This window comes from Sciurus carolinensis, chromosome 3 (genome assembly GCF_902686445.1).
Source record: "Sciurus carolinensis chromosome 3, mSciCar1.2, whole genome shotgun sequence".
Classification (NCBI taxonomy): Eukaryota; Metazoa; Chordata; class Mammalia; order Rodentia; family Sciuridae; genus Sciurus; species Sciurus carolinensis.
This window is the reverse complement of record NC_062215.1, coordinates 3,341,791-3,364,849: the sequence shown is the minus strand read 5'-3', so window position 1 is coordinate 3,364,849 and position 23,059 is coordinate 3,341,791. Positions and strand designations below refer to the sequence as shown.

The window sequence follows — 23,059 nt, the reverse complement described above, 5'->3', positions numbered from 1 at the left end:
GCCCTGGACCCTCTGCAGCTCCTCACCGGCCATGCACGCCTAACCACAGGAGAGCCGATGGCACCCAGGGCCCCACACGAAAGCTCACCTGGTTCTACTGACAGGCCAGGTGGAGGCAACGACGGGGTGAGCAGCTTTCATGGGGTAGGTGAGGTCGGAGAATGGTGAGGGGGGAGGTGAACGGAGGTCACTGCCGGTCGCCCTCCGCAGGGTGCTGGCCTGCAGTTATTGACATAAATAAAAACTTGGTGGTCTAAAAAAGGTTTCCGTGAGTGAAGAGGGAAAATAAAAAATTTAAAACAAACAAAAAAACAACAAACAAAAAACAGAGCCCAGAAAGGATAAGGGAATAGGAAGAGAAAACAGGGGGAGAGGGAAGGAGGGGTGGTAGAAGAACCAGAAGTATTGTTGGTTAGAAACAAAAAGGAAGAAGGAAGGAAACTTAGACAAAAACCTCAGCACGACACAGCATGGTGTCATGCCCTGAGACCCCAGAGGCACCCCAGCTCCAACCTGCACAAGGGTCCCCAAGGCTCAAGCTGCTCCAGCACCCCTGGCCACCACATGCGTCCTGGTGAGCCTGGCTCTCACCCTTCTACACCACATCTACAGCAGAAATGGAGACCTACCCCGGGCCCAGCTCCAGCAGGAACTGAGCGCTGGAGCTCCCTCGACACCCACCTCCTCCACCCCACGGCAGTGCTTTGTAACCTCCAAACTGCCAGGTATGCCCAAAAGGTGCCTTGTGCCTCTGGAATGAGGAAGGCCAACGCCTTCCGACATCTCCCACCACCCTGCTACGGTCCAGCTGGCCTGAGACCCCTCCATGCCCACCTTCTTGGCAGACAGGGCTAGCCTCTTGGCTGGTGGAGGAGACATGAGGTTCACAGGCTCAGGGGTGGTGCTGCCCAGGGCGGGGGACTTCAGCTTCCCCACTGCAGGATCCGTTTCACTCAGAAGTGCTCTGGAGTGACCAGAGGGACAGTCTGTTTCCTGAGAAGCACAGATGCGAGTGGTCGTGCCATCGGGGGCCTGTGGGACCTTGGTGGGGTCACTGCTGGCAGAGTGCTCTGGGCTGGAGCTGCTGGAAACCCCCTTCTCAAGGTCTGTGCTCCCGTTTTCCCCCTTCAGCCCGTGCCCATTTGCAATGGCACCGGCCAGGAGCTTCGGTGAGGTAGAGGGGATGGTGTCTCGGCTGTCCCAGGAGCCCTGCCGACGACTCCCAGATTCGCTGGTACCAGGTGAGCCCTGAGGCGTTCGGAGGGACGGGGAGAAGTGCTGTGGGGGAGCAGGCTTCTTCACCTTCTTTCCAGACTCATCCAGAAGGGACGGGGTGTGTGTGGGTGTTTGGGAGAGTTTGGGGGAAGGGGACCCCAAGGACAGCTTGGCAGGACCGCATCCATTCTGTGACTTCAAGGCTGGCACAGAGCCATTCCTTGAAACAGGCGTGCCGATCTCCTCGGGGACCTGCAGCTTTCTCAGCAGCGCAGGGTCTGGTCGCTGGGGGAGAGCAAAGGAGGAAGCAGTTAGCGCCTCTGCGGGCGCTGGCCAGGCCCTGCCATGAGGACAAAGCCGCAGTCAGCAGCAGGCACGAGGCAAAGTCTTGGCTGGGCATGTGGTAAAAATGCTGCTATTTGTCTGACTATGTTTAGTGTTTCATGACCATTTGTACGACGAAAGCAGAATGTTTTCATCAAGTGAGGAAAAGTACAAAGGAAGAAAGGCCCAAGCGTCAGTGCTAGCAGCCAAGTCTCGGGGCTGGCCTGCAGAGCCGCATCCCCTTTGTCTCAGAGCTACCCCTGAAGCCTCTCCGCAGGTTCTACTCAGTGATGGCTTCGCACCTGCTGGTGTGGTCAGTGTACAGCCTGTGCTGTACGCTCTACACCGTAGAGTATGACTCCATAACACGGCCCACAGGACACTTGATGCAGTTAAATGCCTCCTCTGGACCCTTCCCTGCCCGGCCCCAAGCTCTAGAAGGCCTCTCTCTGCACCGCACTGCTGTTGGACTCCTCTCACTTTATCCGAGTACCCACGGCAGGTTCACTGCAGAGAGGTGCGACCATCTGAAGGAGCTTTTTATGTTATAAATGTTAAGCTTTTGTTGCATCTGTTGAAAAAAAAATTTGTGTGCTGGGGATTGAACCCAGGTCCTCAACAAATGCTTAGCGCACACTACCACTGATCTGTGCCCAGCTCCCTGTTCCCAAACATTTTAGTTCCTTTGTTGATTTTTAAGATTTATGTATTAAGTTAGCCAATTTATACTTTTTCTAAATTATCTCTCGATTTTAAACTTAGAATGTCCTCTTTTTTCTAGAGGTTTAGTTAGAACACACTTGTATTTTCTTTTGAGATTTTTGGTCTAGGTTTTACTTTTAATTTTTTTGTTTTGTTTTGTTCTGTTTGTAGGCTGTGAATTGAACCCAAGGGCTCTACCACTGAGCGACACCCCAGCTCTTGTTATCCTTGCATTTTTAAAAACTTTTACACACACACACATATTTATAGCTGTTGATAGATCTTTATCTTATTCATTTATTTATATACAGTGCTGAAAATCAAACTCAGTGTCTCATGCATGCTAGGCAAGTGCTCCACCACTGAGCCACAACCCCAGTCCACCCTTATAATTTTTGAGACAGATCTTGCTAAGTTGACAAGGCTGGCCTTGAGCTTACAATCCTTCTGCCTCAGCCTCCCAAGCATCTGGAATCACAGGCATGTGCTATCACGCCCAGTGGGCCACATTTTATAGTAGTTTACTGTTTTCTAACAGAAATACAGCTTTCCATCACACTGCTATCAAAGGTTCTACAACACTAGAATTTGCACAATCCTACTTAAAAACAGCTTCTATGCAACTGCAGCAAATGTGGAAAACTTCATGTACTGAAAATACTAACTGTAAGTGCAGCAGCCTTGAAGATGTGCCTGAGCGGGATTCTGGGTGCCTGCAGCCACCCTCAGGCACAACCTGCCCCTGAGAGCAGTCTCCAATTCTGCAGTTAGACCGTGCACTTCAATTCCTACATCAGCTCTAATGGGCCTCATTGCAGCTGCTGTTTTCCTGAATGCTGAAGGGAGACAACGGTCCATATGTGCCTAACCCACTGCAGACTGAGAGAAGCCCTGACACTGCTGGGGTGGGCTCAGCTCTCTGGTCAGAAGGAGGCCATCAGAGACAGGTGCCAAGGCCCACTGACTCGAAAAGGTCAGCGTGGTGGAAGGAGGAAACGGCTCGTCACCCTGCCAGGAAAACTGCATTCTCAACTGCTTTAAGCAAAAAACTTCGAATATCCACAAAGATAGCTTCAAGGGGCCCCCCGACTGCCAGCATCTTGCCACACAGCTTTGCTGTGCTTTCCTTATGTTGTGCAGACCCGGGTACGTTTCCCTATTGCTAAAGCATCTGGGCAGACTGCACACATGATGTCCTTTCACCCTCAACGTGTTTAGCTGCTGGTGAAGGAGGATCCCTACAGAGCCACAGGATGGTCATCAGAATCCAGACGTTTGCCCTGACACACGCCATGTGTCATAGTGCTGAACTGTAGCTTGGGGCCACCAGCAAGCCTGTGTGGCATGTCTGAACAACAGCAGGCCCACAGAGCAGGACACACCTGTGCATCAGTTATGTCTGATGGCTCAGTCTCTCTCATGACTCGTCTCTCTACCCAACGTAAGCTGATGGCTGGTTTAGAAAATAGTGCTGACTGACACAAAACTACTGCCTGAAATTCTTCCCACTGAGGCTGAGGTTCCCATGTGAGGAGACCCCTGGAATTCTGTGAGGCATGAGGCAGGAGCTCCAAGAGCAGCCACGTTAGCCCACCATCTTTTTTGGTTCCAAGCACTGAACACAGGGGCACTTAACCACTTGAGCCATATCCCCAGTCATTTTTGAGATAGAGCCTGGCTAAGTTGCTGAGGCTAGCTTTGAACCTGAGCTCCCTCCTCCTGCCTCAGCCTCCCTAGCCACTGGGATTACAGGAATGCACCACCGCTCCTGGCTCACCCCACCACCTTAGACAGTACCTTTGCAGTTGGTGGGGAAGAAGCAACCCCATTGCTCACGTTCTTCTTGGTATGATCTAGAACCACACTTGGGCGACTGGGAAGAGCAGAGCCTGTCTTGGAAATGGGGCCCTCGGGACTTTTCTTAGAGCATGGAATTCTGCAGAGGAAGGAAACGAGTCAAGGAACTTGCACTGAAGCCCAAAGGCACAACAAAATGGATAGCAAGGAAGAACTGGGGTAACTTGAAGTTGAGGTTACATTTCTGCTTTTTCGGGAAGACAGGGCAAAGGCAGAAAAACCACTGAGAGAACCTAAGTCTCCCTGAATCACCCTGCCCTTAACCAACCAGAGGCTGGACAGAGCCTCAGGCACGGCAATGTGGGAGAGCGCGGCACCAGAAGGCAAAATACCCCTCATGTGTCACCCAAACCTCCGCGGGGTGGAAAAAACAGCAGAAACATCTCAGTCGCCACATCCTTCAACCTCCAGGTCAGGGAGCAGGTCAAGGAAAGGCCCCTTCCAAAGAAGCTGCTGCAGCCCCACCATGTCTCCATGTTTAAGGACAAGGCAGCTGGCTCTCCAGGATCAGGATATCTGTCAGCCCCAGAAGGCACCACCCGTGCCTTCCCTGCCACGGGACTGCGTCCCCACAGGGAGTTGTGCCGCCTGGCTGCCACACGGGCAACAAATCATTTGGGGCAGCATGGCAAGACGATGGGTGACTGTCCAGGCAGCTTCATGGCAGCATCAACACGAGGGCAGAAGCAGAAGGAACCCTGTCCTGCCTCCCCAGGCTCTGGCTTTTACTCCACAGCTAGTGGCCTTCACTGAGAAGGTTCCCTCCCAGAGGAGCGGACGCATGGCACTTGACTCGGGATGCCAAGTTCCCCGCTGATTCCCAATCCCTTCCACAGGAGAGTGGGGAGGTTGGGCTCCTCACCGCAGGTAGAAGAGCAGGTAGGCCTGCTGGTGGAGAACCACCTTGACGTTGCTGGAATGGACCAAGGAGTCATTCATCTGGTACCACTGTCCGCTGCTCGCCTGCACAGCACGGGGGTGCAGGAAAGAAAACAATCAAGAGACACGCCGCCATCCTCACTTCACAGGTGTCTGGTTGCTTACTAGCCAGTAGCCATTCCTCATTAAAATGCGTACCACCTGAAGGCTGGGAACACAGCTCGGCACCTGCCTTGCACGTGTGAGGCCCTGGGTTCGGTTCTCAACATCATACACACAAGAAGTGTAATGTGTGCACCCTCCAAATGTGACCCCAGTTACTCTTCTTAAAGGGGACTTAGGCAGATCTAAGCACTATGGCATCTCCTACCATGTGGCCTCTGACTAAATTTCTCCATGTTTAAGGACAAGGCAGCTGGCTCTCCAGGATCAGGATATCTGTCAGCCCCAGAATACAGCTTCTAGTGGAACTGTTCTTTTTTGGTTTCAGGGATTGACGGCAGGGGTACTTAACCACTGAGCCACATCTCCAGCCCTTTTTATTTTTTTTTTTTATTTTGAGACAGGGTATCCCTAAGTTAAGGAGTCTGCTTTGAACTTGTGATCCTCCTGCCTCAGCCTCCCAAGCTGCTGGGTTATAGGCATGTGCCACCATGCCCAGCTGGAACCGTTTTTAAAGATATCTTTCTACTCCGTGCACGAAGGCCACAGGACCTGAATACTACTGTGAACATCAACGCTTTCCAGAACAAATGTGCAGAGGCCAAGTGTGAACTGCCACGGGCAAGGCCAGCTTGCCCCTAGAAGGTAGTGCCAGCCCACCAACCAGGGCAACTGGACAGAACACACCAGCACTCACCTTCACATAGCAGTAGTAGTGCCCAGCATGGCAGCTGTAACCTGAGTGGACCAGGACAGCGTAGAGCCCATACATGACAGGATCGCCATTACTCTGGGACATATATGGACGGATGTTTAGGAATTCTGGATAGCCTACATCCTGTTGGAAAATTCAAGGAAGAGGCAGATAAATCTTTACCCCTGAATCCATTTGCCCTTGCCATCCATGACCACATGAAATGCCCCACTTGGTTGTCTTTAACAATTTGGGGCCACCCGGTGTACAGTGACCCCCACCCCCCACACATACTTGTCAATGATCAATGACAAAGGACAAGTAGCCAAGGTGTGAGCCCTGTCCAACCCACTTATGGGAAGTGATCTTACTGTCCCACTGAATGAATCAGTTTGTTCTTGTCTTTGTCACACATCTAAGCTGGCTCTCACACTACCTGGCCCCACCTACAAAATGAGAAGAGCAACTGGTTTCCCTCCCTCTACTCTACAGGAGCAAGGCTGGGGGAAGAACAGGCCAAGTGCGGGGGTCTAGGTCTTCAGAACGAAGATGCTGAATGGATTCAGCCACCTGCTCTGGTAAGTCATGTTTCTAATGGATTGGGACAGACCCTACTCATGCCAACATTAACGTACCCCAGCAACTGAAGGTTTCCACAGGGAAAGACATTTTCCCCCAAAAAACATTAATACATATTTTTAATTATATTAGCTTTACAAGTAACTTGAGAACTATAGAAAAAAAGTTTTAAAAATTATCTTTCCAGAGACAAGTGCTTTGCCCCAAACCACATGGCCAGGCTCTAGCTGAGAACAGACATCTTTCAGTTAAATGCCACTGTGCAAAAAGCAGGTCTTCACTCCACATGCCACAAAAAAGCCACCGCGTGCAACGCCCCTGCTTCAGACATAAGACAGAACACTACAGACCAGAGCTACAGTCCTGTGTTCACCAGGCTTATTCTTAAGGAAACCCTGACTTCTGTACTGAGAGCACCCTGAGAACAAGCGGAAGTCGGGAGGAGAGATTCCAGTAAGACAGAGGTCCTCAAACTGAACTGTGTATAACAATCATATACAATTCCAATGAAACGCAGGTCCCTGGGCCCTGGGGTAAAGTGCAGCCCGGCTGCGGACCGGAGTGCAGTGAGCACGCACCTTGGTGATCTTCCCCCCACTGGAGTTGGCAAAGCGTTTGAGGGAAAGCGTGAGCACGTTGGAAGTCCTGTGGATGGTGAAGCGCTTGCTGGCGGGGACCTTCTTCTTGCATCTATGGAGACGGTGAGTGAAAAAGGTGTCAGTTCACGCTCTGAAGAACACCATGTTTGCTACATGAATAGCATGAAGGACTATAAGGGAGTCTTCAATGAGATTTGTGCCTTCTAAATGCCAAACACCAAAATCAACTTGCCCTAAGTCAAGGAAAGCTACTGGAGGGCAGCAAAGATGGGAAGGAAGATGGAGATCCCAAAGCACAGTACCTCACCAACCAGGAGGCTCAACAGAGGCATAAAAAAGAATGACTTTGGCACAACACAGGAAAGAACTAATGAAAGCAAATGTGGCCAAGAAATAACAGGCAGGCAGGAAACTGCTGTAAGCAAAGCCAGAAGACAAGTAGAGGAAGGGGAGGAAATGGATGCAGGTGACCAGTTTCCAGAGACAGGGGCAGCAGAGCTAGAGGGGAACAAAGGAACTGGGCAGAGTATGAAAAACTCAAGAAGCAGAATTAAGGAAATATTCTTTAGCAGTTACAGCTTTAAAATGACTACATATGAGGACATCTACCCAACAAGACTGCACAACACTAGGAAGACCTGTGTGTGCAGCATGCCCCTTCGGAGGCAGGCCGGCAAGTGGTTCTCGGCTACACACTATGGATAAGGCCTTGGGCCAGTCCCTTCCCTTCTCTGTGCCTCAGTTTGCCCATCCTGGGCAGTGGGGATAACAGTGGTCCCTACTTCACAAGTCAGTACACATGCAACTTTAGAGCAATGACAAGCCCTGCAAGCCACTGTAGAAACAGGGCCATTCCTGTGTTTGTGTCATGAAAGAACCGTTCACAGACAGCAGTCTCTTCAGAAACTGAGCAGGGGGTCACTCCACGAGAAGACATGTGCCGAGTCCACACCTGTCTTACACTTTCTGGACTCTTCCAGGAGCAAAGGGACACTTACTTAGAACACATATAGGCATTGTCTCCACTCAGGACATCTGGTTTCACAAAAAGTTCCAGAGCACGCACAATATTTGCAGCTTGCTGAGAAGGAGAAAAACAGGGACTGGAATTAACAGCAGAAAAAGGCTGACTCAGGAAACGCCAGATTTAAGGTCTTTTCCAGAAAAGGCTGAGGCAGCAAATCACAAAACTCAATTTGCATAAGAACTGGTGCACTTGCTGCCCCCTCCTGAGATGGGAACATCCACCACAAAGTAGCAAAGAGCCAGCCTGTGCCCTTTCTCTGGTGGTGACAGTGACAGCCACGTGAATCAGTCCCTTCCATCCAGCCTGCAGCCAGATCTGCTCAGAAGCTCAGCAAAGGCAGAGGCCCAAGGCCACACAGCAGCAAGCCCGGCAAAACACGGGGCCCAGGTGTGGCCTCGACACCTGCAGGGCTGTGCGGGGTGGCTGCACCACACGTGGCTGCTGGGCACACAGGCTCCATTTATCATTTTTTTAAATGAAAGGAACGTATGCAGGAGAAGGACAGAGAGACACGCAGACAGGATGCCCCACGGGGCGGCGAGGCTCCACGGTCTCCCACCCATCTGCTCTGATGATCTGCCTTTATGGTTTGCCTCGCCTCTGAACTTCCTCTCCTGATGCAACACGAACACAGAGCCTGCCCGTACCCGGATCTCCAGCGCTATGTCCAAGTAGGGGTCGTAGGTGTCCGAGACGCTCTTGCACACAGCACACTTCACTGCAACAGAACAACGAGGCAGTGGGCAGCCCATGTGGGGACCCAGGCTCCAACACCCAAAGGAAGCAGAGGGTTACAACCCCCCACCTGGCTTTTGCAAAGTGGAACACCACACCAGTCTCTGAGAGTCCGGAGCTGTGGGCGCTCCCTCTCATAAGCAGCGCGGCAACGCCATCCCCTTCCCGTTGGCCCGGCCCTGCCCCTGACGGGCAACTGCACGGGCCAGTCTGGGAGTCCGCTTAGTGGGAGGACAACAGCTCAAACTGAGGACCCAAACCAGCACCAGCACTGTGCACACGTGACTGCACCCTGGAGGCTCAGGGTTCCTGGGTCAAGCTCCAATCGATGAGGCATCAGGCGGGTGGAGAATCGTCCCCACTTACCTCGTGACCTGAGGTACCCTCCAAAAATCTGATGCACCAGGGTAGTAGCCTGTGTTTGACGATCCAATCTGAAAAGAAGGCCACATGCCTTGGAGAGTGCCAGGCGACAGGCAGAGCTGTACTCGCACCCAGTTCCATGGGATGCAAGAGACGCTCCCCAGTCAACACCCTAACCTGTGCCAGGGGTCCCAGCACCGCTGGGGCTCCCCACAGAGCTCCCCGTATCAACAGGCAACCCTGCCCCTGCTTCTCTGGAAGCCACAGCTCAGCAGAGTCCTGCGTCCTCACCGTCTCACTTCTCTTTTCAGTCTCAATAGGATAAGGAGGACCCAAATATGGGATGGGTGGAGGCCAAGACCTCCCGTCCTCCCCTGGGCAGTGGGGTGACGGAACAGGCAGGAGCAAAGGCCCTCCGTGCCCTGCTCAGCCCAGGGCGGAGGGACAGGTCACCCACCTTCTAACTCCGCCCGCACTGCTCCTCGCAGGAGCCTGGGCACCGACAACCACCTTGCCAGGAGTGGGGAGCGCAGTGCTCCTGCAGGTGCGTGCCTGTGCGGCTGTCGTGTCCGCGGACGGTGCCCAGCCTCACGCTGACCTCTGCTCCTGGCTCCTCGCCATCCTCCACCACTGAGGGCCTCTGCAGCGCCAATCCCACCGCTCTGGAGCCTTCCACAGGAGACCAGGAGACCTGCTCCCAGACAGTGCCCCTGCCCAGGCCCTCAGCACCCTTGCTGCTTCCAGACTGCTCCCGGGCACCACGCCCTTGGCAGGTGCCGAGTGTGCTGCCTCCAGGGCTCTCTCCGCATGCCGCACGATTCTTACTGCGGCTCGCCACCACTGCAGAGCAGGGGCCCGTGCCCAGCCTTCCGTGACCTAATGCTTCCCGGACTCTGGGAGTTCCAAATTATTTGGAGGGATCCAATTTTTACATTGTAAAGGTAGGAAATGAAAAGTCAACTGCTACTATCTACCACCACTGTCACTCATCAAAAGAAGGAGTGTTTAAACCAAAAACCAGCAAGGACACAATCTCAGAGCACAAGCAAACTTGCGGGTGGCTGCAGTCCAGGCAGAAGCTGAGAAGCCAGCAAGCACCAATGCGAGGACCACACGGGGCCCAGGCAGACAAGAGGATCGCTGAAGGCTCCAACCCAAAAAGAGCCAATAGCTCACAAGGGCAAGAGCAGGAAACTAACCTGGGACACATCTGTCCTTAACCCTATCAGAAGGCAGGCTGCCCTGGCAAAGTGCACGGGAAGCCCAGGTGGGAGGAAGAGAGGGAGAAAGGTAGGAGGCGCTCCTCGGAAAGCTGACGAGCCCGTGCACGAGGACTTGGAAAACAGGACCACAGGCATTTAAAAGGGTAGATCAAAAGAAGATCACCAACATGCCAATCTGCCCGAACATCAAGAAAGGAGCTGGGGTGTGGCCCAGTGGCAGAGCGCTTGCCTAGCATATGCAAGGCCCTGGGCCCAAGCTCCAGCATTGCAAAACAGCACAACACTAAAGTTTACTACTAAAAAAAGTATAACGAGTCATGAAAAAGCCGCCTGGAAATATGCCCTACGTAATGACAGTGAATACAACAATAAAAGCTGAGACCAAACTTTTCAGTCACAACAATTAGCCAAGGGGTTTGACTTGCCTATTGAAGATTTTCAGTTTGGCTTACTGAGCAAGACCTAGTAGATGTAGGAATATGGAGGACAGGGCTCAGAAGGGCAGCAGAGGAGGCAGAGGGAGCCTGGGGAGCGAGGGCACAATCTGAGGACCACAGAACGGGAACATGACAGAGACGCTCTGCACCACAAAAGCAACCCTTCTCAGCAGACAGGACAGAGGTGAGCACCTAATCTGCAACCACAGTGCAAAGGAGACACAGAGGAGGTAAGGAGCCCGACAGGGCAGTGACCAGACTCAGCAGTCACTCCCAGTTCCAAGCGTACCCAGGGATGCAAGTGTGTCATATACAAGACAAAAGCAATGCAGTCGACAGCACAAGATCCCAGCACACAGGGACATTCATGAGCACTGGCTACGCGCTGGACAGTCAAGGGAAGACATCAGGAAGTTCCCGAGACATCCCATGAACATGTTCTGACCACAATGCAAGTCACATCCAAATCATCAAGGTCACCAAACCCAAAAGGGTCTTCCACCAGCACACTCAACGGAATGCTGGGCTTTTCCCCTACTACCTCCCACTAGACCAGCGGACGGTGAGCACCATGTCCACCTGATACCTGGTCTGCCTCCCCTCTCCCAATACTGGCCAATGGCTCAGACCACATCCCTGGACTCCATCTCCCAGCAACAGTTCCAAACCCAAGCCACCCACTCCACCCAGCCCACGCCATCCAACAGTTCCCACCACTCGACTCTTGCTAAGTGGTCTGGCCTAGGGCCAAGGCACCTGCTACTGTCCTCCACTTGCCAGGTGACTGTGTCCTGGCCAGGACTGGCTGATACTGCAGACCCCACGCCCCTTCCACCTGCTCTGCAGGCCCTCACCCAGGCCCATACCCTAACGCCCCTCAACTTCAGTCACATAAGTGCTAGGGTCACTTTCCAGAGGAGGTGGCAGGGTGACTCCCCCATGTGGCCAGTCCCTGGGGACTGCATTTCCCACAGGGTGATGTAAATGCTGGCTGACGGGCTTGTCTTCCAACCACACTGTAAGCTCCTCACTTTTAACCTTGAAATTCCCAGCACCTGCCACAGGGCCTGGCACTCAAAGGTATTCAGCAAATAACCAGTGCCCAAGTTAGATCCCATGAAAGGGGTAGGGGAGGGAGGGAAGAGCCCATGAGCAAACCCTCAGAACAGGGAACCAGCGTCCAAGAGCCTGGTGAGAGATCACTGTCTATCTATGAACAACAGAAGACTATCACCACTGAAACCAGAGGTTTTTCTATTTCAACCACTGCAACAACCCAACTAACCTTTCTAAAGAACATTCTAGATGTTTCCTACATTGTTTAGGTAAGTATTTCCAGAATACTTTCTTTTTAGAGTCTGGGTGATTACCAGGAAACTGGGGGAACTCCCTGTTTGATCTCATCTGAACCGTGAACCCAGGGAGCATATAAAAGCACTTCCAGATGGTGACCAGAACACATAGGAAGTAGTCACCTGCTACACGGACAGCCATGTCCTATGTTCTCAAATGTGACCATACGGTGTCACACCTTGAAAACCTGAGCTCTCCCACCACCCTTCCCAAGTGCACACATGTTCTGCCACCGTCTGCACCCCAGAAACAAAGTGACTTCAGAAAGATAAGGGCTTCCTCCAGGAGACCTGAGAAAGCACCTCCCTGCCCCTGAGCCCAGGACAGTGGTGCTGTGGCCTCATCCTGCCACCTGATCCTGCCACGCTGCCACGGCGGGGTGTTGGGGTGACAGTCCCGCCCTGGCAGCCCCCTGCTTGGGCTCTGGCAGGTCCAGCGTCTACACACGAACTCTGCTGTCTGCAGAGGAAGGCCAGGGAGGCGGAGAGCCACAGCCTCCCCAGGATAATCCCAAGGGGCCACAACCCCAGGAAAAGTGGGAAGTGGAGCACCTACTTGGCACAGCCGTTCAAGCAGGCCTTCTGCATGGCATCGATAGTGTACCGGAGAAACTCATGTGCATCCTCTTGGTTCCCAAAGCGGAAGTGCCGGGCGATCTCTGAAGAAGGAAACAAAAGGGAGGGAAGAGCTGCCAGCCCCACTGTCAATCACCAGGGCACGGGGGAAGGTACTAAGTGAGGAAGCTGCAGACTTTCTTTAGTGAGACCGAGGGCTTGAACCCTGTTCCTTAATAGGAAGGCACAAGTGCCACTCAGATGTAAGAGCCACCAATGAACTGCTTCCCAAGGTAACGCAGAAGACTAACGAATCCAAACCATGCTTTAGTGCCACAATCTGCACAGGTTCAAGAGCCACTGTGGATTCATCTTTCCTGCTGAGCAACTGGGAAATCTGATTCCCACAGCACGTTCCTCTGACGCTCAGAAAGACACAGTACATCCCCACCTGCCTCCCCACACTGCTCGCCTGCCAGTCTCGAACACACACACAAGTGGTCCATCTGCCTGGCCAGACCTGCTCCCACCAGGAGGCCTTCTCCACCCACCTGGTCCAGTCACTCTCAAAGCCCACCCTTTGGTCTACACTGCTAAAGGCAGGATCTTTAGCATGCAAGGATTCCTAAAATGTCACGTGTGACGGCGTGAAGTGCCAACAAGAGCTAGTGTTTTGCAGGCATCTGGCCGTGGGTCCACCCTTACTTTTCAGATCACGGATGAAGGAGACGGGCTTGATGGCGTTGCCACTGTTGGCGAAGGCCTGGACAATGTGGTTCTGCATGACGCACAGCATGCAGAAGCTCCCGTGGTGGCCTGCCACATGGAAGAAGCAACGTTAGGACAAGAGCTTTCTCAAGAACTTAGAATGACACCTCCAAACTGGACCTAACCAGATGCGTGAAGGTCATCAGCTAGATGGCTGAGATCCCAGGGATCATCAGGGAAATGTCCCCTGTGCTGGAGGGTGCTGGGGTGGTGGACGTGGCCCACCCGAAGCCGTAGCTCCACCAACTGCACACCAGCACTGCAGGTAGTGTCCCTGACCTGCTGCATCAGTGGTTTACAGAAAGAATAAGGCTGACTTCCAACAGGAAGCTTAGAAAAATGTCTCCTTACATTTCTAAGTTATATCACTCAGTCGACAGGCTTACATATTTCAGAGCTTCCTGATGGTTCCTCAGTATGCACCTCAGATGCAGGTATCTCAGCTCTCCTGAGTGCAGTAAATACCTCACTGCTATTCATCAGGGCTGAAAACTGTGAGGGTCCAAACAGCAAATATATTTGGCTTTGTAAACTACACGATGTCTGCCACAGCTGTGCACTTCTGCCACTGTGATGCAAAAGCAGCCCGACAATATGGATGGGCGTGCAAGTGTTCAACAACACTTGACTTACAAACCAGGTCACGGGCCAGATCCACCTGCCAACCCCTGCTGGAGGTAAAGAACTGGTTTCTCACTAGGCTCAGACCAGAGCGACACGTTCTTCCTCTACAATTGAGACCCATTTTATTTTAAATACAAGACATACAAAGACTGTAATGCCACCCAGCCCACCCACTTTAGGTGTCGTGAAAGTGAAACACTGTGCAATCCCATTCTCCAGGTTCCTTCGTCCAGGTGACCACTACTCTGGACGAGGCCATTTGTGTATGGACAGTGCTGATCGTGGTGCGTAGCCACAAACAACACGTGCCATTTTGGCTGTGTGCTTACGAACTCAACCCACACCAACTGCACCATGAGCTGGGTCTCGCTTACCAGCAACCTGCTCCTCAAACCCTGCCGTGGACACAGTGCTGGTCCTGCCACCCTGTGCTCCCCTTCGCGGGAACGCCATCATGTGGACAGCTGCTTCCCACTCCCCAGAACACACACAAATCTAGTTTCCACTGTGGACTTCTGACTTGTCAAAGCATATGCATTCATTACATTTTTTAAATGATAGTAATAGTTAGAGGACTCAAAAATTAGGCAAAAACTGGTATTAGTACTTTAAAACAAAACAGCTTCAACAACTATTAAAAGCACTTCTTTTCAAGACCTAGCCTCAATTAGGATAGGAAAGACACATGGAAAGGGTGCCTCCAGTCACTATGTAGAAGGCCGCTGATGCCCAGCCTCATACAACATCCCTTGAATAGGGCAACTACTTAAATGAGGTAGTTTTCCCGAACCCCCGGCAGTGTCTGAGATTAAGTGGCACAGGGACAAATACTTTTTCCTGCAAGTTAGAAAACCATAACTCAGAAGTGAACCCTATGACTTCAGGAACACCTCTGCTCAGGCCAGGGACAGGGCTTGCCCAGGTCCCTCTGGGGCTGCTCACACTGTGCTGCCCAGGAGACCCCTGGCAAGGTGCAGCCTCCATCTTCAGGCCTCCAGCAGCAGAGAGACAGATCACAGTCCAGTCCACACGGGGCCCACTCAGGGGGTGTGTTGGGTGCAGGGAGAAAAGGTAGGACTGTCCCCCATGCATTTCACATAAAATGCTGGGACACTATAGCATGTTAGCATTTCAGAGTGGCACTGGCCTCTCCTTAGAGCAGCTAGTGCTCACAGGAGAAGCAGCGGGAAAAACGGGCAGTCCACCCGAGGCGCCGACCACTGTTCACTCACAGGCATGCTGCCCAAGCAGTGCCACTCACCGTGCACATCACCAGGCTTTGGAGACGTGACCCAGTTCTCCTGAATCAATCATCACAGCTGAAAAACGGCTCAGCCTCAGCCTCCGAGTCGCTGGGACTGCAGGTCGGCACACTGCGCTCAGCCAGGAGCAGCACAGTGGCGACAGAGCTGGCAAGGGCAGTACTCATGCCATGCCAGGCTCGCGTCTCTGGAATGGTGCTGTGCTGCCTTTTGTGGTAGAGCATATGTTCCTTTATCAGAGCAAGGAGATGCCCAGCTATTGCTACTCTGCTAAGTATGTTCTTTCTTTTAATCAAGAATATTTTCAGCTGACTTTCTCTTTCACTCCACTAAGACAGCACTTAACTACATAGACAGTTAATTAGCAGTCACTCATACAGTACTTTGTGCACCGCCAGTCCTGCTCTACGTTCACAGAAGTCACCTGAGCTCCATGGCAACTCTGTGAGGCAGATGATGCTATTCTGCACACCGTGGACAGGCGGCATAGAGAAGGCAGTAGTATTCAGCAGCAGGACTGGGAGGCAGGCCTGCAGGCCAGCTCCAGGCCCTCGACCGCAGTGCTGTGGCCCCCCAACTTCAAGAGAGATTTCCTGGCAGCGAAATGCTCTTACAGTCCCATGATGGGCAGGAGTTGCTCATGTGTTGAAAAACTCTTCAGTCTGCTAGTATTTAATCTAGAACTTTAAGCCTCATGCATGAGATTGTAACTTTTCTTTCTTATTTTGTCCTTAATTTTGAATCCAAGTTATAAGAACCTTCCAGAACAAGGTGGGGAATATTCTCTCTATTCTTTTCTGATTCACTAGATGACTTTGTAAAGGATCGGTATGATTTAATTCTTAAAAGTTTCACAGAACTTACCTGTAAGGGCTGGGATGTAGCTCAGTGGTAGAGCATTTACCTAACACATGAGAGGCCTTGGGTTCGATCCCCAGTATAAAAGAAAGAAAACAAAAACGAAACTTACCCATGAAATCATACCAGACTGATGAAGTCTGTGGGAAGCCTTTTAAGCATTTGCTTCACTTTCTTTAATAGTTAAAATAGACTCCTCAGATTTCCTTCAGTTTTTTGATCCTTTTCTTTATTTTGGTACTGGGGACTGAACCCAGGGGTGCTTTACCACTGAGCTACACCCCCATGCCATTTAATTTTTCCTTTAAAGACAGGGTCTCGCTAAATAGCTGGGATTACAGAGATAACTCATCATGCCTGGTTTTTGATGTCATATTTTAATTCACCTTTACTTTACTCCATTTTAACTTCTACTTTGAGACATGTTTTATAGTGTACATAAAACACTGGTATACAGGTGTATAAAATAACTGAATATACATACTGTGGAACTATCTTTTGCAAACCTTCATTTCTGTTTGGGTAATTTCCTTCAGAAAAGTTTGGAGAACACAACCAAACTTGCACAGCCTGTCCTACAGCAGATCTAATTAAGTTTTAGGCTTTTTTATTTTGGGATTGGGCTTTACTGTGTTGCCCAGGCTGGCCTTGAACTCACAGTACTCTTGCCTCAGCCTCCTGAGCCGCTGGGATTACTGGTGTGTTCCACCTCAAACGTGGGTCTGACTAGTTACTACACGTCAACAACTTCACCAGGGTAATCCAGATGGGAAGGGCAGTGCCCGCATGCATGGTGTATCTGGTTAGAGAAGGGGGGTTCTAGCTCGCAGTCACCCCACACTGTCAGCCCCACTCACAGTTGCGTGCATGCTCCTTGGAGAGCAGATAGTTGGCCAGAGGCGGTGTATAGGTCAAGCACTGTATGGTGGAGTTCAGGAAGCAGGTGTTGCCCAAGTTGTGCAGCCCTGCGCCAACTCGGAAAACCCGCTCCCACCTCAAAGACAGGCGCTCTGTGGGGAAGAGCACTTTCTGTGGGGCTGGGACTCCATCACCACCACATGGGCGCTCATTCCCTAAGGAAAAAAGGGAAAAGGAAGAAAAGGGGTCAAGTAAGTCTACACACAGGCAGATTCCAAAAGAAACCCTCGGACGTTTTCCTAGCATGTACGTTAGTCGGAAGAGCTCCCTGGAGGGGCATGGCACTCCCAGGACTGGAAGCCCCAGGGAACTCAGTGAACAGTCATGCCAGGGACCTTCCAGACCACACAGCTTCCTGTGTGGATGAGGGAAGGAACCAGCCCCGGCACAGTGCCGAGCTAAGGCCATATGCAGCCCACCCCATTTCTCTACTTCCAAGCCTAGTTTTCAATCCTATTAAACCCAGGGCAGGGGGGTCAATGGAGAGGGGGCTTATTCCAAAGAGCCTCCAAATACAGACCTCCTTCCTAGAAACCCCACAGCATGACCTCTTCGACTGATGCCCACGGACCCCATGTGAAATCCAGTACTCCCTGTTGAGATCCTACTGCCCACAGTGGGCCCACTCACTCAGCCAACACTGAGTGAAGGCCTCCCCGCCAGTGCCCTGCAAGCATGTACCCTGTCTCCTGGTCTGAAGCTCGTCTCCACTCCTGGGGCGACTGGCTCCCTCAGTCTTGGGGTTTAACAGGATGTATTTGCTCTTCAAGGACTCCAGCTGGTAGGAGAAGCTCTTGCTGGCCGGCTCAAACTCGATCTTCTGTAAAAGGACCTTCTTGGCAGAGGAGGCCAGGAGCTTTCCCAGTTCCCCATCCTCAGCTGAGTCCTTGCGACCGGGTTTCAGGGCTTCCTTCAACTTATCGACTATTGGCATGGTGCATTCCTGTGGGGACTAGAAGGAACACAAATACACAAAAAATTACATCCCAGGAATAAGAGCATCGCTTCTGCTTGTCACCATGGATGCTAGCCACCACAAAAGCTTCCATGGGTCAGCTGCCAGCCTACAAGAAAGCATGAAAGAGGGCGACACAGACCCACGAGAGTCTGTGCTTTACCTCTCGAGACGCGTGCGCAGCTGGGCATGGTGGTGCATGCCTATAGTCCCGGCAGCTCAGGATCACAAATTCAAGGTCAGTCTCACCAACTTAGCAAGACCCTGAGCAACTTGGCAAGAACCTGTCTCAAAGTAAAAAATCAAAGAGCTGGGGATGTGGCTCAGTGGTTAGGTGTAGCTGGGTTCAATCCCTGGTACCGAAAGTTTAAGACAAGCACATGAAGAGCTGGGAATGCACAGAGACAGCATCTGGGCTGCCAGGCCACTCTGCGTCCAGCATCTCTTCAACAAATACATATCGAGTGTCCACAAGTCACAGTTGGGGATGTTTCCTTAAAGGGACAGCACAGGGTCCCAATGTCTGCTCAGAACAGGGAATCACTCACTCTCACACATGCTCTGGTTACTTACACACACACAGCCCTGTAATAAAGGATAGCACACAAGGGCACGGGCCCATGTCTGAAGACCTGAGCTTGTCAGCACAAGGTCCTGGGTCACAAGGCTCCTGAGCACAGGAAAAGAGGACAGTGCCCAGCAGAAGGACCCACCAGACTTCAAGGGTTTAGTTAAGAGAAGAATGTGAAGCATCTCAAAAATTGGTTACATGTCAAAATGATAATATTTTATATATATATTGGGTTAAAAAATTATATGAAAATTAACTTCACCTCCTCTGTTTTTTATTTTTCTAATGTGGCTGTAGTAAAAATTTCACATTACATTTGTGGCTCTCATCATATTTCTATCAGGCAGTGCATGTACAAATTATCTAAAACTAAGGGAAGAAAAATTAAAAGGAAACAAAATAATTTTTTAAAAAGTGAGGGAGGAGTGAGAAGAAAAAGAACAAAGGAACAGGCCTAGAATAGCCTAATGTTAAACAAAGCTCCTCCCACCACTTTCAAAATAGCAATGAAGGAGAAGTGGGCAGGAGGGGACACAGGTTTTGAAGGTAGCAAGTCTGGGTCACCTGTCATCTTTAGCTACCCATGCAGGGACAAGAACTTTTCATAAATCCTCCTGCTCTGGCATTGTAAAATACAGACAAAAATAGGTGGGAAGGTGGCTGCAGGCATCAGAGAGCCAGCTTGCTACACTGGGCCTGCCACCACTAGCAGAGCACAGAAACTATAACCAGGGAGAGCCCTCCCTCACCTCGGAATGCTCGCTCCACCCCACTCCCTACCCCCGACCATCCTAGCCAAAGCTAAGACTGAGTCACACTTAGAAAAACACGTCCCTGAAACTGCTCACTCCCTCCAAATGATGACCCCCAAGGTAACCAGTACTAGCACCGCACTGGAGAATCAGCCGGTCAGTCACACCCCAAAGCCCTGCCCTAGTGAAAGCAGGGATCTCTAACTAAGTCATTCAAACCTGTCAGCATGGGTCACCTAATTCCATATAAGAACAGAAATACAAGAAAGTAGTTTTTTTAAAAAAGTAAGCGCAAGGCTCTGGTGTGAGGAAATCAAAAGCTGTTCAGTGGGGATTATCTAAGACTTCTTGCCAAAGCAACAAACTGCTGGGTCGCACACAGCGAATGGGTGATGAAGAGGCAAAGCTTTGCAGGCTCACCTGGGACACCCGAAAGTGCTGGGATGCTCCCCCAACAGCAGGGAGTCAGGTTCTCTGATGAGGCACTTCAATTCAGGCACTCCCAGAGAGAGGCTGGCCTGTTCAGTGGCCAACGCTGCCACGTACAGAGTCCAAAATGGGTGTCAGCACCTGTGGGCAAGCAGTGAGACCATCACCCAAGGCTGACTCTTCCCTGCTGTCTCTTCAGTCTTCCCATGGATGATGTGGGAACTGTGACCTTCAACCAGAACAAAGTCATCATTAAGGTTAAAGGGATATCTCTGGGGCTAAGTTCAGGATACATCCAGAGGACCGTGCTGACCAGCCACAAATTACTGCAATGTATGTGCATGGACAACACTGTCACCTCTCCACATCTTCACCCTAGCACTAAACTTACCGGTCCACTAAAGTCTAAATCTCATTCTGAAGAGTAAGAAGAAGAAAACTTGTCAAATTTTTACTTTGCTAAGTATGGCCTTTAACTTCTATTTTAAAGTCATTGTAACTTACATAGAATTAAGAGGCTTAGAAATGTTTACTGCAAAAATTCAAACATACAAAATGCAGAGGGAACGTGGTCCCAGTGCTCCGCTTTAGTAGCTGCCTGAGCACCTGATTAGCTTCCCCACCCCCAGAATGCTGTGCAGCATCTCAGACCTTCCATTCCATCCCATCCCTAAATAAAAACCTATCAATACCCCCCACCAAAAAAACCCCATAATGGAATGAACTCAGAATAAGGGACAATCTGCAAAGCAATGACATCCAGTCCTCCAAAAACCTCCCCAGAATGCCACTTGGATTTTTCTGGTCAGGACTTAACACCTTATCATGGTCAGGTGAGAATCCTGTCCTGGACCAACATGGGTCCACTAGCTCATGTTCAGAAGCTATTTTGCTAGAGGATTAAGTAAACTCTCAGGAAATTTAACCAAATTCCACTTGGAATAACAAACTACTCTAACACAGAGTCGGATATTGTGAACAATTTTTCCAGTTGGGGCAGAAAGATTAATCTCTCTCAATTCCACCAGAAACGTTAAGTGATGATGACCTAAACAATGCTCTCTCTCTGAGACGTAGGAACCAAGAAAAATATTCCTGCAATCACCAGCCAGCCCTCTGGTGGGCATCATTCTTAGCATAAACGCTCCTGGGCTCAGGAAGGATGCTCTCTGCAGTCCAGACCTCTTGCGGTCCAGGAACAGCTTACGCTTATGGACACACGTTTCTGCTTCTGAGAGGACTCGAGCAGCCTCCTTGAAATGACGCTACTTAAATACATTCTCTCCCTCCCTCCTCCCTTTAAATTCACTTTTCCAAGATAAACTGCACTCGAGATTCACAGGGTCAACCACATGCTAGAGACGGGCAGCCCAAGACAGAGGGCTGGGGCCTCCCGATTCTGCAGCGTGTCTTGGGCAGAGCCAGGGAAGGACAAACCACATGTCTCCTTGGAGCCTGCTTCTTGGCATCCATTACCTGGGCTATGTGGGCAAGGGAGTATTCTCCCCTCTCCTCAGTCTGTTTTAGGATACTACTCTGGTACCAAGGGTTCTAGGGAGCATGTCAGACAACCCATCACAAGCCGCAGGCACTCGTCACAGCCCCCTCCAATGGCGACTGTGGGGGAAGCTACCTTCTCCACATCTCAGTGAAAGGAAGCACTTCTCTGCAGCCCAGCAAAATGCTCTCTCCCCATTCTGACCTAGCCCATTTCAGAGAAAGTCTGCACCCTAGAAAAAGGACACTTTTGTGGGTAAAGGCTGCCCGACTGGACACAGGCTGTTACTTCCTCCCCTGCCCTTGGCTCCTAGCTGGGTCCAGTTGCGCCATCCATCCCTGCTGGGTCACCCCAAGATCCCTGCATAGACCGCACAGCCCAGGACCCAAGACTTCTGAAAACCCCACCAACCCCTGCTGACACAGTGCATTCCTGGGCCCACCCAACCCCTGCACGGACCACGACGTCAGGCCTTGGCCCCTCCCTGAGGTTCCTGTGGAGCCCCTGGTGGGCAGTGCATCCCCGGGTGCTCCCTGGGCCATCCCAAGACCTTCGCGAACCCTCGTAGCCATCCCCGGGGTCACCCCGAGACCCTCGTGGACAGCGCAAACCCGGCGCTGCCCCGGACTCCCCGAGACCCTCGTGGAGGACACCACTGACCCTCCCCGGGGTCACCCTGAGACCCTCGTGGACAGCGCATCCCCGGCACTCCACGGGTCATCCCGACCCTCATGGCCTTCTGCGGGGTCCTCCCCAGTCCCTCGAGGACGAAACCTCCCCCAGCGCCCGCGGACACTCCCCGGACCCCGGCGGACGCGCGCCTTGTCATCCCCGAGCCACACCGTGTGCCCTGCGCCCCGCCACCCCTTCCCGCGCCCCAGGCCCGGAGGAAGCCCCTCGCGGGCCTGCGCGCCGCCCCGCCCGGCCCCAGCCTACCCTGCCCTACAGCGGCCCGCGGCAGGCCCGCGCGGCGCTGGCGTCTCCTCTGCCCCGGCCGCACGCGCACCATCCGGGCCTCCGGCGCCTGACACACGTGTCACAGCGACGCTTAAAGGAGCCTCACCTTGCGGCCGAGCTACGTGGGCACCGAGAGGTCCGGGCTTCTTTAAGAGGCGGGGCTACCGTGGGCCCGCTCGCTGGATCCGCCCACCGCCGCTACACGCGCCGTGTGCGTCACCTCCCTGTCCCGTGGTCCCGTCATCCTACGCAATGATGCAAGCGCGCAGGGCCGAGACGCCCCGCCCCGGGGCGTGGCTCGGCGCGATTTCCGCAGAGCATCCGAGGCACCGCCACTTCCGGGTGCACAGCGTACCTGTGTGCCGGCCGGTGCTGCGCGGGTGAATGGCGGGCGCGCCCCTGCCCGAGGTGCAGACCGGGGGGTCCCCGTGCCAGCCAGTGTGGAGGGCGCCGAGCCTCACGGGCGTGGGTAACGACGAGGGCCCCCTACCTGTCACCTGGCCTTGCGGAGACGAGTGGCGCCTGGTGGCCCGGAGCGCCCTGGCTTTGTGCCATTTGAAACGAAGACACAGGCCACTCCTCCGCGCCGAGGCCCAGGCCAAGGAGAAGCCTGGCGATGCCAGGGAGGGGGCTCCTGGGCGAAGGGGTCACTTTGGTTTTCTGCTTTCGAAGTCTCTGGAGACCTGTGCACGGTTCTCTGAATCCAGCTTCACCTCCAGAAGCGTTTTCCTATACGACCCTACGTGAAGGCCTCGGTTGAATGG

The 23,059-nt window shown here is 52.4% G+C and overlaps 1 protein-coding gene across 3 annotated transcripts in view; it reads right to left on the bottom strand.

Moving 5' to 3' along the window:
* Usp36 (ubiquitin specific peptidase 36) overlaps positions 1-22,363 on the bottom strand; it is a 30,335-nt gene extending 7,972 nt beyond the window's left edge. For 2 of the 3 annotated variants that reach the window (XM_047544983.1, XM_047544981.1), the window contains exons 1-15: positions 22,275-22,363; positions 19,832-19,981; positions 17,815-18,085; positions 17,073-17,288; positions 13,409-13,519; positions 12,705-12,807; positions 9,140-9,207; positions 8,686-8,756; positions 8,010-8,092; positions 6,991-7,102; positions 5,837-5,977; positions 4,961-5,061; positions 4,039-4,177; positions 835-1,500; positions 89-219 (exon numbers count right to left, since the gene is read on the bottom strand). In XM_047544983.1, the coding sequence (XP_047400939.1) occupies positions 89-219; positions 835-1,500; positions 4,039-4,177; positions 4,961-5,061; positions 5,837-5,977; positions 6,991-7,102; positions 8,010-8,092; positions 8,686-8,756; positions 9,140-9,207; positions 12,705-12,807; positions 13,409-13,519; positions 17,073-17,288; positions 17,815-18,067 (2,195 nt within the window). In that variant the 5' untranslated portion in view covers positions 18,068-18,085; positions 19,832-19,981; positions 22,275-22,363. Of the gene's footprint in view, positions 1-88; positions 220-834; positions 1,501-4,038; positions 4,178-4,960; positions 5,062-5,836; positions 5,978-6,990; positions 7,103-8,009; positions 8,093-8,685; positions 8,757-9,139; positions 9,208-12,704; positions 12,808-13,408; positions 13,520-17,072; positions 17,289-17,814; positions 18,086-19,831; positions 20,070-22,274 lie in introns of all 3 variants that reach the window. The other variant, XM_047544982.1, reaches the window with a different exon arrangement.
* Between the last annotated feature and the right edge of the window lie 696 nt (positions 22,364-23,059).